The sequence below is a fragment of the Accipiter gentilis genome, chromosome 18, assembly GCF_929443795.1.
Source record: "Accipiter gentilis chromosome 18, bAccGen1.1, whole genome shotgun sequence".
In the NCBI taxonomy this organism is placed as follows: domain Eukaryota; kingdom Metazoa; phylum Chordata; class Aves; order Accipitriformes; family Accipitridae; genus Astur; species Astur gentilis.
The window spans coordinates 17,920,044-17,938,298 of record NC_064897.1 but is presented as its reverse complement, the minus strand read 5'-3'; the positions used below and the strand labels follow the sequence as shown (position 1 = coordinate 17,938,298).

Genomic DNA, 18,255 nt, shown 5'->3' with positions numbered 1-18,255 from the left:
CTTGTATACCCTACCGTATGTTTTATTCCGAGTGGTAGCTAAACTTTCTTGCTTCAGAAGTAATAAGCTGTGCTCAATTAGCAGAGCAAGATTTTTTTGAGCATTGCACGTAATTAGTTTCAAGGTCTCTAGTTTTAACAGCCGTTTGTTAACAATCTTTTTATATAGCTGGCACGAAACCTGTGATTCAAATACAAGTAGGCAGTCAAATAGCTGGAGTGCTTCAACTATACATATGATTCCAGAACTCAGCTAGGCTTTTCTGAGAAGCAATTTGGCGTTACATTTCAGAAGCGATGACATGGCTACTTTAGGTAGAGAAAGAATCAAGGCTTGCAGGAGGAGGAAATACTTCTTATTAGACGGGGTATTTTTTGAAGTGGCAAAGCAGCTTTGGAGCAAACCAAGGCAAATCCATCACTGGATTCCCTTCTTTCTCTTTTTCCTCTCCCTGTATGTATATGCCAGCTTATATGTGTACGGACTTAAGACCCAACGCACAGTGGTGTTGAATGTGTGTTCTCCTGCTCTCTGATATCTGACTTTTTGCTGTTAGTTTCTTTATAGGTGGTCAGGACTTGTAGCAATAGACAACATCTTGAATTCAGTCTGTGACAGTGACTGCTGCATGACAAGGTAATGTTCCCCTTTGTGGACTAAAAGGAGAAGACTATGTGCCTGTATTTCAGCAGGTCTTGGTGTGAAGAACAGGAGGTCTTCCTCCATGGTGACTGGAGCATTACTTTGTCTCCTTCAGATGTTTGCCTGAGAGAAGAAAGATCAGATCTATCTTGGATCTATCTTGAAGAAATGAGAATGGATTTTCTTCTCATAAAAGGAACTTGACAAATCAGTGTTAACTACACTTTGTGCATAACGTTTCGATAAGCACGTAAGAAAAGAGATGAGAAAGTAAATAGGGTTTGTCTCCATCGCAAACTCCAGGTTTCCGTGCCAGATGAAAGCCAACGGCCAGTGTTGGTGGTCTTTTAAGGAGAGTGAGGGCAGAAGGAATCCTGAATGGGTCAGGACTGCCACCTCTTCCCACGCTTTTTGGTGTCGTCAAGCATGGCCGGTTATGAAAGCGGATCGGAAATCACAGATGCAATGTTATTTATCCCACAGAGTGTGCCTGTTGTACTATGTGATGTTACATGGCTGTGTGTGTCACTAAGACATTGACACCAAATGCCTTGATTAGAAAATGGTATTTTATCACCGCTTCATCATTTACCGGTTTAGAACTCTGCATTTTTTGTGAGCTTTATGTGGGGAACTAGTTAAGCTCAAAGGGTGGACGGGCGGGACTTGTGACACAGCAGGGACGTGTACCACAGTCCTGGATAACGAACGGAGACACCTATCCCTGCCCCAACACCAGGTTTCCTGGCGGCAGCCCTCGGCCCCGTTTTGTGGCAGGAGTGGGCTCTCGGTGGGCTGCCCCCAACCTGTGATGAAGGAGAAGGACAGAAGGCTGAAAGGCATCAGTGAGAAAGACTGTGCGGACCCTGGTCCATGGGGGGGTGGACCAGAGGTACGGGGGTCTGGTTGGGAGGGACAGCCTGCCGAGGCGCAGCTGGGCTGCCAGCTGAGTTGAGTTTGTTGGGGTCACATCAGCAGTGCTGCTGACCCCCCCTTTAGGCTGCCTAGCTCACCCGCGTGTGGTGCCTCTGCCCCGGAGAATAGATAGACCCTCAGCTGCCCAATTCCGAACTACAGGGGATCGCAGATTTTGTTTGGTGGAGTAATTTAGGACTGCAAATATTACCTGGAGTCTACTGTAAGGCAAGTTCAACCTTTAAATCTTGAACACGTTGGTTTTGCTTTCATCAACATTACGGTCCATCCTTCCCCTCATCCCCCCTCCCGGTAACTGTCACCATTTTAATTTACGTCAACGCAAAGCCCCAATTCCACCTTTTAGGCACACCTGCAACAGTGACTTTCTTTCCAGAGCCGCTGGGCACTTGAGGGCTTCGGTACTTCTGTGCCTCTGGACACCAGGCTGTTTCTCTCTCTGTGCCCGTGCACAGACGTTGGGGGCTAGCTTTGAAACTTTGGCGAAAATGGACACCCCCACACCACCACGAACGGTCTCCCATGCTGGGGAAAGCTCTGGGGAGCCGACTGCCAAAATGTCATCAGCCACTTAAAGGGAAAGTTTGAGTTGATGGCCCTGCTTCTGGTGGAGTTTCCTTCCGTCCCGGATATAAACAAGCTGTCCCAGTGAGAGTTAACTGTTATTTTTAGCTATGACAAAAGTGCATCTGAAAAAGCCTGTTCTGCTGCACTCGGAAAATACCAGATCACTCGCGGTGCCAAATATGCTGGGGGGAAATGCATTCCTGGAGAGGGCTCGCCCCGGACGGTCTGCATGAACTCTTCTCGGCTTCCGCTCCCCTCTCTTTCCCACACGCAGGCGGGCACGCTCACACGCTCACACGCACACACACACATGCTCACACGCACACCCGCTCGCCCGCACACCCGCTCGCCCGCACACACGCACACCCGCTCACCCGCACAGCAGCTTGGAACTGCACAGGCTGCTGGTGAACCATGCTCAGCGTATCTTTTTTCAAGAACAAATTCAAAGGATGTCCAGCATGTTCATGCACCTAACTGAATCTAAGCTTCTTTGCCAAGCGGTGTTATTCCTCTGTTTGGTTATAAGCAGGAGGTTTTATTTAAATGGTAAAAAGCATTAATAGAGCCCTTGTTTTTCCGTTTTCTGAACAAGCCACGGCCACATACCTTTTCCACGTGGCTGAGTGGGTGATCTGAACACGGCCTTTCCTTAAGCAAAAGTTATCGGGAGTTGTCACTAACGGGAGAAAGGTTGCTCGTGGGAGGGGACGGACACACTGCAGTCATCAGAATCACGCTTTGGAGAAGGCAGCCCTCGAGTGACCGGTGGTGGACCGGAGTAGAGAAAACAAATTCCGTGGCGCCCAAATGCCTTCCCCGCCAGCAGGACACGGTGGGGGGCTGTTTGCCACAGACGATGCCGCAGCCTGGGTGCTGCCGACCAGGACCGGTGCCCGTGGAGCGGCGCGGATGCGGCGGAGCAGCAACGAAACCGTGGCTCAGCGTGCGCGCCGTGAACGCCGTGGAGCAGCGTGGGTGCCGTGGAGCCGGCTGGGACGTTCCCGCTCCCCCCCCACCCGCCTCCCCGGGCGAGCGGCCGGCCGTGGAGGGGGACTCCCGCGGGGGGGGGGGGGGGGGGGGGGTGGGGGAAGCCGGAGGCCGTGGCACCGGGGCAGCCTCGCACCTGTCTCCCGCCAGTGGCGGGGGCGACCCGCCGCGCCGGGGCTCCGCTCCCAGCCCCGCAGCACACGGCCCGCCCGCTCGCCGGCCCTGCCGCGCCGGTGCGCCGGGGGCCAGCCCGGGCAGAGCCCACCCCGCCGAGGGGCCGAGGCGGCGGCGGCGGCGGCGGGGTGACAGCGCGGCAAGGAGCATGCGTGCGGGGGGGTGGGGGGAAGGAGGGGGAGGAGGAGGAAGAGGAGGAGGAGGGATGGCGCGGGGAGGCGGCCGCTGTTTATTTGCAGCCGGGCAGGCTGCGCCTCGGCAGAGCGCGAGTGGCCGGCGGCGGTCCCGCTGCCCGCCCCGCACCATGCGGGCGCCGCTGTCTCCCCGCGCCGCCGCCGCCGCGGCGGAGCCGGAGCCGGGGCGGCCGGCGCGGCGCCCCGCGCCCGCACCCGCGCCATGGTGACGGGCTCGGCGCTGGGCTCCCGCAGCCGGGACCGAGCCGCGCCGCCCCCCTGCCCGTCGGCGGGCGGGCGGCGCGGCGGGGCGGCGGCGGCGGCGGCGGCGGCGCTGCTGGCGGGGCTGTGCGCCCTCTGCTACGGCAACTCCCTGCGGGGCGAGTTCGTGCACGACGACGTCTGGGCCATCGTGAACAACCCCGACGTGCGGGCGGCCGCCCCCGTGGCCGCCGCCTTCGCCAACGACTTCTGGGGCAAGCGGATGGCCGAGAACACCAGCCACAAGTCCTACCGGCCCCTCTGCGTCCTCACCTTCAAGTAAGTGCCCGCCGCCGGCGCCGCAGCGGGGCGGGCGGCGCGTCTCCCCCACCACCCCCCCCCGCCGCCCGGCGCCTTCTCCCGGAGCCGCGGCCGGACGAGCCGGGCAGCGGGCGGAGGGGGGGCGGCCGGCCCCGGCTGGGGGCTCGGGGGAGCCCCTATCCCCCCGGCACTGTCGCCTGCGGTCCCGCGTCCCGGGCTTCGTGATTCAGCATTTCTGCCCGGAGCGGGACGGGACGGGACGGGGCGCGCCCCGGGGCGGGCGCGGCTTCAGCCGCCCGCTGCCGCCGGGGTGGCCCCGCCGGCCGGCCCGGTGGAAGTTGGGTGGAGGGGAGGGACGATGAGGAGCCCGGCAAGTGCCCCGCGTCCCTCGGCGTTCGGGAACAGGTGGCGCCTCTTCCCCGGGCTGCCGGGGGGGGGGGGGGGTGCCCGGGAGTTCCTCCTCTGCTTTATCTCCGGCGCTTTTCTCTGCCATTGAACGGTCGTGCCAGAAAGTTCCCCGGGGCTGGTTTGCAGCGGCCCCCTAGCCGTCCCTCCCTTGAGCGCCAAGCGCAGGGGTCTGCCGCAAGGGTTCGGCGCCGTTCCTCGCAGCCAGCCCGGCAGCGGCGAGTCTCTCATGTCAGTCGCGGAGTTCCCCGCCAGCCTCGGCTGCTTCAGATGTTCCCTGGGTACCGGCAGAGTTGTTGAGGAGCAGTTTCGGTTTTACAGGAATAAAGAGAAGTTGAGTAGCGGCAAAGTAAGTGACAGTTACCGTGGCTCATCCTAGAAGGAAAACCCAGGCGCCTGCCTCTCTCCGAGGGGAATAATTTCTAGCAGATCGGCTTAGTTACAGTTCACACGGTTTGTCATACTTTCCATTAGCTGCTTCTGATTTATTCTGATGAAACGAAAGCGGCGGTGAATGTTTAGCACCTTTTTAAAAATGATACGGGTGTTTGCGGGGAGCTGTGCTGAAGAGCCAGTGTGGCTGGGTGACGTTTAGCACCCGGGTCTTGTTGGTAGGTGCTCGGTAGGCGCTCGTTACAAACCTATGGCGGGCATAAGGAACGAACTGTATGGACAGCGGTAAGTATGCCAGGAGGAGGTGTTCCTGGAACCTGGCTGACTCTGCTAATGGAGTAACTATTCATTAACGTACCGGATTTATAAATAACGCTTCATGAACTACGTGAAAATTGCGTGTTTCTGTGAGGCAAGAGCAGTTTTGGGGAATGCAGCATCCCATCGGCATTCCCACAGAGCACTTGCCACCCGTCCGTTGTAAGGGTGGGCTTGGAGGCGAGAGCCGTCGGAATCGGCTATCTGGGGAAGCAGGGCTGGGTGGGCTCAGGGTGACATATCCCTGCTAAAGCAAAACTGGACAGCACAGAGCCTCGTAAACTGGATGGTTTAGGACAGGTTTTATACCTTTTCCTCGAAGGGGCTCTCGGCAGGTTTCTGTAGAGAGCGAAGGGGATGTGTGCAGCCATGGGCAGAGGTGGCTTTGTGCACGCAGGGTGCCCTCTCCATCGGGTGTTCAGCCAATCTGTTACAGTTCGGGGGGGCCGCCTGATTAATCCGTTGATCCAGTGATAGATCTGGGGGTAATTTGAGAGGTGAGTGAGCCTGCGTGGATCACCACTGACCACACTGCATGCAGCACTGGCACTGGACTTGGCCTCCTAGATCAGGTTGCAGGATTGAGGTTACGGTATGCTAATTAGCAGAAGAATCTTAAACTTTAATAATGGAATGGAAACTAAACGCTTTAGTTCCCATTTGTGCCTTGACTCTGAACGGGTTTTGCCTTTGCTATTTAAAGGGGGCTGTGTATATATGTGGGGGGGTGGGGTGGTAAAAAAAGGATGAAGTGCTGTCTCCATCTAGTCCTTCTTGGAAACCAGTGAAACTCATTTTGTGAGCAACTTTTCATCCTCAAGTGCTCATAATAACCGTACAGCTAAGAGACAGGGTCAAAGGCAGACTCATTTGTTCACCGCTTGGCATTGCATTTGGAATAGGGAAGGAATCATTTCTCTTCCCTGGCTGCAGAGGAAGATTATTTCCACCGCATCCCAAATATCCTTCCAGCCCTCCGGTTTCCCCATTCTTCCCATCTCGTTTCTACCAGTAAGGTGTCAGAGGGAGATGTTGAGATCTGGGTAGAGTGGATCCTCCAAAAGCAGGGCTTCCAGAGAGGCTGCAGGGAGCTTTTGCCAAGCAACGGTGAGCCCGTGCTTGAGCCGTGCTCTGCCTGCCTGTGCCATCCGTCCCTGCCTTGCCCAGCAGGAGGCTGCTGGTTGCGCTCTGTGCTCCTGCAGAAGGAAAACCGATTTTTACCCTGACGCTCGTAAAATGCTCAACAGAAATGGACTTCCAACAGAATGGAAATGAATGTTGTGGGTTAATAGTTCTGTTAGAATTTACTGCATCCACTTAGGATGGTTGAGAAAACCGTGTGACGTGTGCTTTGCAGGATCTTGCTGGGAAAGGGAAGGGGGGAACCAAAGTATTCTGGTCTCTTTTTTTTTTGTTTGTTTGCTTGTTTTATTTTATTCCTTTTCTTGTTGTGCTAATTTGGTCAAATCCAAGGCATTTTAATAGTAGCATGATTCTTTATACCTGCCTAGTGGCTCTGGTTCTGTTGCATGAAACTTTCATCTGGAAAGGCTTGTTTTGAATCTTGCTGTACTAAGATTAAAAATCTGGGAGATCTCCAAACTGCATGCACAGAACAGATGTGAAGGGTGGGCTGAAATTTATGTCTACAGATCCATCAATCTACAGAAACTTTGTCTCAGTCTCTTTTCTGTCCTTTGTGGCTGTGAAAGTAAGAGGAAGGACTCGTGATGCCTTGTGGACTTTTCATTAGGCTGAACGTATCCTACATATGCTACGTATTCCTGAAATGATCCCAATTAAAATACATTGTCGCCTGTCTGTCAGAAAAGTCTTAAGCGGACATTGCTGAAATTTTCTAACAGTAGTTCAGGGTCCCCAACGAATTGGAAATCTTAAGTGACAGTCCTCATTCCAGTAGACTAATGCTCTGGAGCCAAACAGTGAAAAGAGCATTTGACATTATTCACACCGGATCTGCCAGCATGAATGATCAGAGGAAAAGAAGAGTGGCCCACGTTACTGGAACCATTATGCAAAACTTAAAATATTTGTAGAACTGCTGCATTGTTTTGTGTGGGTTAACATCAGAAGGGGGGAAAAAAGCCTGCACGTGGACTGTTGAATTAAGTAATGTTTGCTTTGTGGCCTTGAACTTCTCTCACCTTTTCTCTTGACTTCAGTGAAGTAAAGGAGTGTTAAAACTAGTTGGTTTAGAAACATTCCTATTACATGTGGGTAACTGTTAGGTGACCGGTCTAGCACAACTCCTCATCTGCACAGGAGTTCAGATGGTAGGCAATGGTTTTGCTTAGTCCTTAGGAAAAACTTACTTCATGCTCTCTTCTCCATTTGCTGTCACTCAGAGATGTTTACCTGCAGCTATTTTCTTCTCCAAGAAGTGATTCATAGAATCATAGAATGGTTTGGGTTAGAAGGGACCTTAAAGATCATCTAGTTCCAACCCCCCTGCCACGGGCAGGGACACCTTCCACTAGACCAGGTTGCTCCAAGCCCCATCCAACCTGACCTTGGACACTGCCAGGGATGGGGAGCCCACAGCTTCTCTGGGCAACCTGTTCCAGCGCCTCACCACCCTCACAGTGAAGAACTTCTTCCTTACATCTAACCTAAATCTACCCTTCATATACTTCTTTCTAAAGAAGGCGGCATTTTGGACTCAGGATATACTATTTCTTGGTGTCTTCCCTATAAAGTGTTAAGATGAAAAGGTGGAAAAAAGAAAGAAAAAAAAAAAACCAACACAACCCTGCCAGTTCTGTAATTCACTCAGGATTTTATATTTAAACTGGGTGCTTTCTGTCTTATACCTTGTCTCTGCTAACAGAAGTTCAGTGAATCATTTATTCACCCAGTAGCACTTAAGTTATTCCTTGGTTCCAGTGGTTTTGCAAAAATGTTTCTCAACTGTCGAAGCAGAAGGTGCAATCCTCAGTGCTGTCTCCCTCCCCCTTTCTCTTCTCTTGCCTGCCAAATCCCCTTTTAGATAGATTTCCAACCCAGAAACAAACAGGGGATGGAGGTTTGATGTAGTCAGCAACATGGCAGATTTAGCCTGAAGGTGTGCAGTGGTAGGAAATGGTGAGAACGAAGCCTTTTGAAAACCCCTGATGCCAAGATTTAAAGACTCTTAATCAGAGATCGGCCTCCCGGTTGTGCAGGCGGTCGAGAAGTGAAGGCGGGTAGCGGGATGGAGGGCACTGCCAAGGCAGATGCTGGTCAGGGAGGTGTCTGGAGTAAGAGCTCACCAGGGACAAAACGAAGAGGTAGTGAGAGGTCTAGGCCACATAGCCGTGACAGACGCTCGGGAGGATGATGCTGGGCAGAGAAGCGCAGGCGATACCCGCTCTTCCTCGAAGGAGGTGGAAGTGGCTGCTCACTGGGAATTGCTTGGCCCCGTAGGAAGGGTGTAAGGGGGTCCGCTCCGGCTGCTGCTGGGTGGCTCTGGTGGTCCAGGAGGAGCGGAGCTGGGGGAGACGAGCTGTAGAGGGGAATGCAGCTCTCCCACCAAAAGAGACATAGGCGCGCAATCTGTGCACAGAGCCACCTACTAGTACTCTGGCTAGAAAAAAAATGGGGAAAAAGATAAATTAAAAAGTCCAGGCTGTGCTCAGCTGCTGACTGCAGAACGGATGACCCTCCAGGTCTGCCCGCCGAGGCTGCTAGCCAGCCATGGCTTGGGTCCATACGTGCCTGGGAAGTGAATGGGACCCTTCAGCAACAGGTCCGTGTTCTGCGTGGGCACCCAGAGCCTCATGTAAGGCTATCAGTGGCTTCGGATCAAAGCCGTAAGTGGCTGTGAACTTGGGTTAGGTGTAAATACATAGCCAAAGAGAGAATTAATTCAATAATTCACTGCCAACCTTCTGATCTATCTAGTTGCTTACAGCTGATCCTTCTGTTTTTTCAGCTGTATCAGTGGCATGAGTTTCAAGGACAGGGAGCTTAAGAAAATCAAAACAACCCGGGGAAGAAAAGAAGACCTTGGATTTTATTTGTTCTTGATTTAATGCTATATTACAGTTTGACATCACAGGATAATATAGTGGAGCTATAATATGTCAGGTTAAATACACGGTGCACAAGTATTTTCTTCACTCTGTACATCTATATTAGGGCAATATCACAGTGTTTAAGATTGTGTCAGTATTTCTCCTGTACAGCTTGGTCTAATATTTCTACTCTAGCTATAGCAATCGCTCTCCATACTGGTACTGTGATACCTGCCATGAAATTGATGTAGTACTGGTGTAGCCACACTGGGCGAGGTGGAGTTTGTGAAGAGAGGCAGTTGCTTTTATTAGACTGGTTATGTTATAGCTGGAATATACGGACACATTTCTAGGCATGTAAGCTTTTCTTCTGACTCGGAGCAGAGTGCCTTGCTGCCGTTTCAGGTCTGGGAGAGGGTGCATGTGCCTCAAAGCTTGTTTTTATCCCCGGTTCCAGGTGCACCAAAGTCCTCCCCCCACCTTGAATATAATTTTCGGAGCGGGTGTTTGATGTTTTCGGTAGTAGGTTCGGGCTGTGTTTCTCTAGGGGGACTGGCAGGGTTGTTTGTGCTCCCTGGAAGGAGGACAGGGCTCCTGGGGAGGGTCGGGGGAAGCTCCTGCCCGGGGAGGGGGGCGCAGACCTGGCTGGGGGTCGGTGCTGCCCGCTGCTTGCCGCAAAGCCCGGAGGTGAGGATCTGCCTGGGAGGAGAGGTGTGTACAGAACATGTAGGGCTTCTGCCTAGTCACAACATTTTCTCAGTCCTTAATACTCAATAAAATTTGTCTGCCTCTTGAATTGAAAGCCTCTTGTTATGAGGGGAAGAATTCACTAGAAGGTCCGTGCAGATTCCCCTGGAAGACTTGGCTGACGTGAATCCAGTCACACCTATGTTTGCTGCTTGCTTCAGTGGTGTTTTGTGTCTAACACCTACCAATCCTAGGGATTTTCTCTCATCCGGCATTCTATTCCTTTTGCACCAGTGTCACCCTTAATTTTCTTTTGTCGTCTTTTACCTAAAGGCTCAGCTTTGGACCAGCCTTCATCTCTACAGGAGCATCCCTGTCAATACTCTTTAGAGTCCATGAAAATAAAGTGCTCTGGCTGCTGCTGGTTAGCTAAAGGCATTTCTCTGCATTTACTCGCTCTACTTCTGACTGCCTTCCTGGGCTTTTTCATTTATTGTCTCTCAGATTTAAAGAAATAAAGGAGAAAAAAAGAAAAAAAGGGCTGTTTTCTTTTCACTTGCTATACTTGTTTATTTTTTGTAACTTGCTTCTGTATAAATTAAAAAGGCACTTCCTTCATGGTCCGCAGCTCCAGCCGAAAGATTGCCAAACTTACTTCAAATTTGGTGGAAAACTCTTGTACCCAGTTTGAAATATTGTCTTCATTAGGCCTAATAACTTTAGACTGGAATTCTGTTAGCGTTGTTTTTTTCTTCCTGATGAGTGACTGTCCTAGCTTGGTTCTTGATCACATCTCCTCTCTTTCTCTCTCTGCACTTGGAAGAGGACTGCTTGATGGCTGCTGAAGAGTTTTAAGAGATGTTTGTTCCTTCAGTGTGTTGCTCTTGCTGAGATGCTACTCAATAATTTTGAAGACAAACTCTCTTTTGTTCAAAATCTAGATAAAATGACACCTGGTTTGTCAGTTTTTAAATTGTCATTGTCTTTTTTTTTTTTTTTTTTTTTAATTTTCCAAGGCTGTTTGTGGAGATGAATTTAAAGCCATGTGAATGATGCTTTCAGTATTCTTAACACAGGAATGATCATCAAACCACGCTTTCTAGAGTTTCACTAGAAATTTCTGCCCTGGCATATTTGCTGCTTCCAAGGTGCTGCTGCTTCCCAGTCTAATTGTGATTTCTGTTTTCTTTTTCCTAACTGTGCTGGAAAGCAATAACCTGCTTTGAATGCCAACACTTAACTAGTGCTCTTGTAAGTGATGACTGTTTTGCTCCAAGGGAATTGCTATAGCTTGGGAATTGATATGGCCTCTGTCTTCTCACCCATCCCCGTTATAGCAAATCAAGTAACAAACCGTTTAAGCCTTATTGTCCATTTAATTCTGAGGCATTGTACTGTACTATGAAAAGATTATCAGCACAAATCAGCACAAAGTGCTGTTGCACTGTCGTGGAAACCCTGCTCTGCTTGTGCTGGCCATTGCACGAACACTGCTGCAAAAGGGGCTTATTTTCTTTTTTACTGCTACAGGTTTTTCATTAATCTTTGAGCTGTTTCCACAGAGCGCATTAACCATTATTGCCACTGATGCAGCTGCACCATTTTTGGAGCGCAAATGCTTTTTTTTCCTGGCACACCATAGATGCATCTGTGAAGTTTATAAGGAGACTCCACCGCGCACAGAAATCAGGCATTAGTTTGCATAAAGTTTGCCATGTATCTCACACAATTCCGAAAGGAAGGGAAGATAAAAGGAAACTTAATCCATCCTGATATGTTAGATTAATTTATATAAATCTGCATGTGAGCCTCCCTCTATAAAAACTATGGGGGTTTTATGAAGTGTGGGATGCTCTGAGACTCTCCATTAAGTGTTACTCGCTATAACAAATTACCATTATTATCCTCTGCATTTCTATTTCATAACATGTTGTGATTTTTGTTAGTCTTTTGAAAATAATAGAACAGATTAAACTAAACAAGAGCTGCCCAGGGATAATAACAAAGTCTATAAAAAGAGAAACTCTCCAATTATGGTTTACAATATTATTAAATCATAAAGGGCCTTAAAGGTTGAATGAGTCTTCATGTGTACAAGTGGATAAAAAGCACTATATTAGAGCCTGAGGGTGCTGGTGATTTTATACCGTAACTGGATATATATGGGATTTATCTGTGAGCCCATACTCTTGCAGCGTAGATCCCTCTGGTTCTGGGTCTGCGAGGATGAAGTCACGAAATCCCACTCAATTTCCAGGCCCTCTGTACTGGGAATTGCTTACCCACGGAGATGTGTCCCTGCCTGATGACCTATCTAGAGGTGGAGTAAGTGCCCACAGCTTTAGGGTAGCTTGGTCCATGCTCCCTGCTCAACAAATGCCATTCTTCAAACAAGGCGGCTGTGCCGGGGGGAGGGCGGGCAAGTGGTTAGCTGGGAGTGCTGGTGGATGTTGCTTATTCTTTTAAGAGCAGGAGTGATTTGCTTTCTTCTGGAGAACTCTCTTACAAGCTCTACTCGGTGGACCTTCAACAGCTGGTGCCTGTGACAGTCACTTTCTGAGAGCGAAGCTCTGTAATGCCTTTTCGTAGAGTGGACGGTGGAGGAACAGAAAAGCTGCTGTAGGTGGCAAGGCCAAGTATACTGCTGTTCCTGGAAAACATCCATTAGCCTTAACAAAATCAAGGGATTTCTGTGTTTGGCATGTACCTCTTATTTTGGTATAGCTCCTGCTTGGGCATGTAGTTTCGGCAGCGCTCTGCCTTGAGCGTGATATACTGAACCACACATGCTGCAACCCTTGGACACAAAGACCGGTGTTGGGACGAGAGTCTTTGCTTTGAATACATGTTTTGGTAGTCTTCTCTGCCCTGATGGGGCACGTGATTGATGTTGAGATTTCTGTAATGAGTTTTTCTTTTGTTGGTAGCTTGGGTGATGCTGATCAGCCTTACTAGAAGATACCTGTCACTGTCACCTAGTATTGAGGGACTGCTCCTTGGTATACATGCTCTTCCCTTCCTTTTCCCCTGGGCCTTTTGAGGGCCTTTGCATTTGAACTGACATTCACCACTTCTCAGGAGGCTTAGCACACTCTTTGCCTCTGGGGACTCTTCCAGCTGAGGTGTTGAAGCAAAGCAAAATGATGCTTCTCCAAGTATTTCATGGGTGGCTCCCCTGAGGAAAAACCTCCTTGTCTGAGATGGTGGTGTCTCCTCTTTCAAGTGTCTCCATTCCTAGAAGCGTGGTCACTTGCTTTTTTTTTAGCCCCAAATCTTCAGAATACTATTTGCAAACACCTCTCTGGTTTGACAAGCAGTCAGTTCAAAAATGCCTGGCCAGCCCAAAGCATCTGCACTCCTAGCTGTGTGCTCTACCAGGGCCATAACACGTATCTTACGAGTTGCGCTTTAGCTCAGACAAATGTTATGATCTTCATGCAGAAGTGGCTAAGGTCTTCCAGCCCACACGATGCTGCAGATTAGAAATGATGGTAGTATTGGTGTCTTTGGGGCTTGCAACTTAAAAAATGAAATGTTTTCCCCATTTGTGGGACAGTTTAGATATGGAACTATATCAGGACAGCCCTCCCCGCCCCACAGTGGAGTACAGTTGTTGCCTGCCAGAGCTCCCGTTCATGAACATTACGTTGGAGAAATGCCACTTCTTACTTAATTTTGAGAGTCCTGTCTCTGTTTTACTTCCTTTGTTTGCCGAGCCCTATACTGTGTGTAATTACTACATGACTCTGTGATAATGCTGCTTGCCAGTAAACAAAGGCAAGACTGAATCTCTGTAAGGTTATTAAAGTTTAAGAAGGGAGAAGTAATTTGTGATTTACCCATCCCCTCCTGCTCCCTTGCCCAGAAGTTGCTCTGTAGTTGCCCCACAGTGGAGCAAATTTGGCTCTCCGTAGTAGGCTGCCTTTATTCCCCATGGGTGGGTGAGCGTGCTGGGGAGCTTTGCAAAGTCCTTGTGACTTGGATTAGAGCTGTTTGGAGCTCCAGATTTGCTCACCCGTTTGACGTACAATAAATTCAACCACTGCTAACATTTCAAAATCATTCTGCTGGGATTGTTTCAGGACAAAAGAATGTTTCCTTCACTGCTATGTGGCCTAATGTCTTATGACAAAGAGCTTTAGCAGCAAAAAACACTGGTGTGAATACAGCACCTGCACACATTCACGTTTAGTGTTCATGGACGACCAAAGATGGTATTTAAAACATACACCGAGGCATGCTTGCAGTCAGTTTTTGCTGTTTAATGGAAGGCTTATCTGAATACCATGGTGGTGATATGTCTGTATTTTGTTCTGGTTTTTTTTTTTTTTTTTCCCCTTTAAGAATACATGGGGGAATAGCCAAGCTGTGAGGCTGATGCTTTTACATAGCTATTTTCAATAACTTACATCGGGTAACTCACAGTTTACAAGCCTTGTTGACTTGATGTTTGCCCCAAGAAGGCGCGTGAAGAGCACACGCTGCCTTTGGGATAGGCGACCTGGTGGGGACAGGAAGATCCTTCCCCTACAAGGTTCTGCCTCTCTTGCCAGTAGACCTGTTTTGCAGGATGCAAAGGGATCAGATGTGATCCATGGAGACTAATGAGAGATTTTGCAAGAGTACTGTCAGACATCGTGTTTTTAGCGATTGGTCCTCGCAACTTGGCCAAATAAATAAGTAAGAATCTCTCACATTTTGGTGCATGGGTTCATACCGCCTGATAGGCTGAGCACTTGTCCTCACTGTCCTCACCTGCCTACATCTGCTTTCTCCAGACCGCAGGTTGCCAGAGCGCACTTTGGCATTTGAGGGGGAGCGATGGTGACAACAGTGCTCCATCCAGCTGATGTACAGCCAGAAATGATTCATTTGTATAAAGAACGGGTCCTTAGGCGGTCCCTGCCGTTGCAGACATCCGCAGGTGCCTCTGAGCGGGAGCTTTGGGTCCTTTGGGGCAGGGTGGCCCCGTGTGGCCCCTTGTTCCCCACAGCATGCTGAAAACAAGATTTAGGCTTGGGGGTTCCCACTGCTGCAGTGTATTTACAGCTGAAACTCTGGCTGGATGTCTGTTACTGCCATTTGCTGTGGCTTGTTGTTCTGTGCTGGTAGAAATGAAGGAAAGTGATGTATGCTGCTGCCCTGAAGTGGCTTGCAGGAGAAATGGGGGAAGAAAAAAAAAAAAAGAAAAAGCCCCAACTCTTCACGTATTCTTGAATCACACAGACTGATGTCTTGTCAGAATGTAGCTGCATCAACCCGTACTTCAAAGGGAAAGGTCAAGTCGTGCTAAAATCTCACTTTTTCCGAACTCTCTTGAGTTTCAGCTATTGCCTCCACAAACACTCCGGTGGGAGCAGAGTAGGAATGCACAAGTAAAGACTTCTGGTCTGGTAAAGTTAGAGTGGCCTGGAAAATGCAGACCAGGACAGATAGCACTCTGTTGCTTGTGAGTAAGGAATGTAGAGAGAATTTATAAAAAGCACATGTTTTCTGGCCCTCACAGACACACCATACCTCCTCTGTCTTACAAAAAAACCTAGGGTGTTTGCATAGTAGCATCAACTCAGTGGCTTTGCTTTTGCATCATGTATGTCGTGAGAGACCTGGAGTCTGTTAGTAACAACAGGAAAGATTATTGATTAAAGATTATTAGCATGTTTACAGCTACATGCAAAATATTTAGATTGAGTCTTCTTTTCACTGGGTGTCTTGGTTTTTTTGTTTTGGTTTGTTTTTTTTTCCAAATGTTCTTTAACATTAGTGCTTCCAAATTCCTTGTTCATATATGGAGTCTTCCCTAGATAGAGACTCCATGTATATGTGTGTATACGTGTGTGTGTGTGTGTATATATATTTGTCCAAATGTACAGATGCAGTTAATTCTAAAGAGAATTGAGCTATCTTCAACTGGATGTAAGGCAAAGCCTGTCAGCAGCTGTTAAGCAAGCTGGCTGTAAAAAACAGTGACCAGAAAAATGTGTTAATACATGCTGTCGAACAAATGTCATAACGGCTTATTATATTTTATTTTTTTTATGATTGACACACATAGTGAACCCTAATTGTCTCACCGAGTCTTGGGTGATGTTAGCTAACTTATCTTTACCATCAATGTCCTTATAAAAATGATGCTAACTATTAGACCAGCTGCTTAGTGTAGTCCTGATGTCAGTAAAGCATGTAAATAAATGCTTAATCTTTAGTATGTGAAAGTATTTTGAAATTTAAATGGGAATCAAGGCACCTGTAGTGCCAAGCAGATGCTCCAGTGCCTTACCAAGTCCTTGTCTTGGCTGTTTCCGAGCAAAAGCATCTATTCTGTAGTAGCAAATAACTACCCGTATTGTAAAGCTGCCACGTGGCTGAGACAACTGCAGAAGGTGCCAACAGGGAAATAGGACAAGTGCCGTACTTCTGGTGTTGGCCGGTGTGATTTGCTGCTAAGGAAGCGCGGACATCATCTCCCTGCAGTAAGCCGTATTGGGAGGGCATAAGCCTCTCTCATCTCAGTGCCAAGAAGGTTGCCAAATGCAACCTCATATTTTAAAAAATGGGGAAGTGGTTTCTCTTTAATCAGATAAGCCAGAAGTTCAGAGCAATTTTCACTAATTAGTTTAATAGCAATTATATTAGAAGTCTGCAAATCAGACAAAAACATAATTTAGAGTATTTGAAAGATGTCCTGCTATTACAAGACCTCTCCAGTCTAGTAATGGTTCTGTTTTGTTTCCTTACAGGTTAAACGTATTGCTGGCTGGTATGAACCCCTTCTATTTCCATGCAGTGAATGTAATTTTACACTGTCTAGTGACTCTTGTACTGATGTACACTTGTGACAAAGCTGTGTTCAAGGACTGTCGACTTGCTTTTGTCACGGCGCTGTTCTTTGCTGTGCATCCCATTCACACCGAGGCTGTAAGTATGTGACATAAAAAACCCGGTGACACAAAAGCTAAAAATAAACACATACTTTAAATTCTTTTTTTTTTTTTTTTTAAAGAAACCTCTGAGTCATACAGAATTATGGTACTTGTGATTTTTTGCAGTAGAGGAGCAAAGGTGAGAATGTACTGTATTTAAAATAATTTGCAGGAGTCGTTAAGAAAAAAGTGTATTCATACTTGCCATCTTTCTGCTCCGGCACTAAATTCTAATTGACGGTCCTAATCAGCGATGCTGGGAATAAATGGACAGTCATTCAGCTGATGAAAACGTTGAGGCTTCTGAAACCAAAGACCTCAGTGAGGCTGCGCTTTCCTGCCGGGACATTGTTGCACGCCTTCAGTCATCTCCTATAGCCATCAATTTAAGGGAGAAAAAGTGAAGGGAGCATTAGTGTGTATTCTGAAGGAGATCGCTCAGATAGAGGTGATATGACCCATAGATTAATTTATATTGATTTCAATTGAAAGCTAGGAGTATCATCTTCAGAAAAATCTTGTTAGCTTAATAAACGTCATGGTAAGTTTACAGAGCAACAGCTCATACTGGACGTTTTTCTGTTTGTTATAAGGAAACATTTAAAGACACAGTTGTGCTAAAACTACAGTCGGTTAGCACGGGGAGGTACTTCTGTAGATAAAATAAGGCTTGCTCATGCAATGTTTAGCTATCCGTAATTAAAAAAAGAAATGCGCTCATTAGCTGAGGTACCATTGACATCACATGCGTTCATTACCAGCCTTTGTAAATGAGTGAGGGAAACGGCTGCTGCAGCTGAGAACTTTTGAGGAGAGATTACCTTAATAACGAAAAGCCACGAGCTTTACAGTTACTCCCTGTGCTGTCTTGTGTGAACTAATCAGCTAGGCTCCTTTTGATAATACAGCTTTATATTTTAAAGGAGATTTTAGAAGAGGCGCTCTTTGAATTTATTTTTGTCTGGGTCAGAACTTAAAAAGGTTAAAATAAATGCCAGAGTGCTGAATATAGCTTAATTATGTAATCTCAAAAGAGGCAAAATTTCAAAGGGCCTTTTATTTGCTTTATGGGCAATTTTTAGATCTTTATGAAATGGAATATTGAAGTAGTTTGTAAAAAGAGTGTTTATACATTCTTCTTCAGTGTTCCCTTTGTTATAAAAAGATTTGATTAATTAATACGTAGAAAAAAAACTCTCATAAACTCAGATTATTCAGAAAGAGAATAAATTACATACCACTCTATCACTTTTTGGTGATAAAGTTCATTCAAGTATTAATTGTTAACTCATTCCTATATAATAAGTCTTCTCCAAAGAGCTGCTTTTTCATTAGTCTTTCTTTAACAAATGTTAGTTCTGGGAGTTGGATGCGTTTCTCATTTGAGCCTTGTTATACAAAATTTAAACAGATCACTAAAATTGGCATTTCTCTATGCAACTTTTTTAATATTTTAATAAGAAAGTAAAGAATGACTTAACTGTTGGCTTATTTGTTTTGGCAAGTGAGAAA

The 18,255-nt window shown here is 47.7% G+C and overlaps 1 protein-coding gene across 1 annotated transcript in view; it reads left to right on the top strand.

Annotated features, from left to right (window-relative positions):
* The first annotated feature begins 3,705 nt into the window (after positions 1-3,705).
* The window catches only part of TMTC1 (transmembrane O-mannosyltransferase targeting cadherins 1), a 146,399-nt gene continuing 131,849 nt past the window's right edge, over positions 3,706-18,255 (top strand). The window contains exons 1-2 of the mRNA XM_049822158.1: positions 3,706-4,022; positions 16,561-16,738. Coding sequence (XP_049678115.1) covers positions 3,706-4,022; positions 16,561-16,738 — 495 coding nt within the window. The remainder of the gene's footprint in view (positions 4,023-16,560; positions 16,739-18,255) is intronic.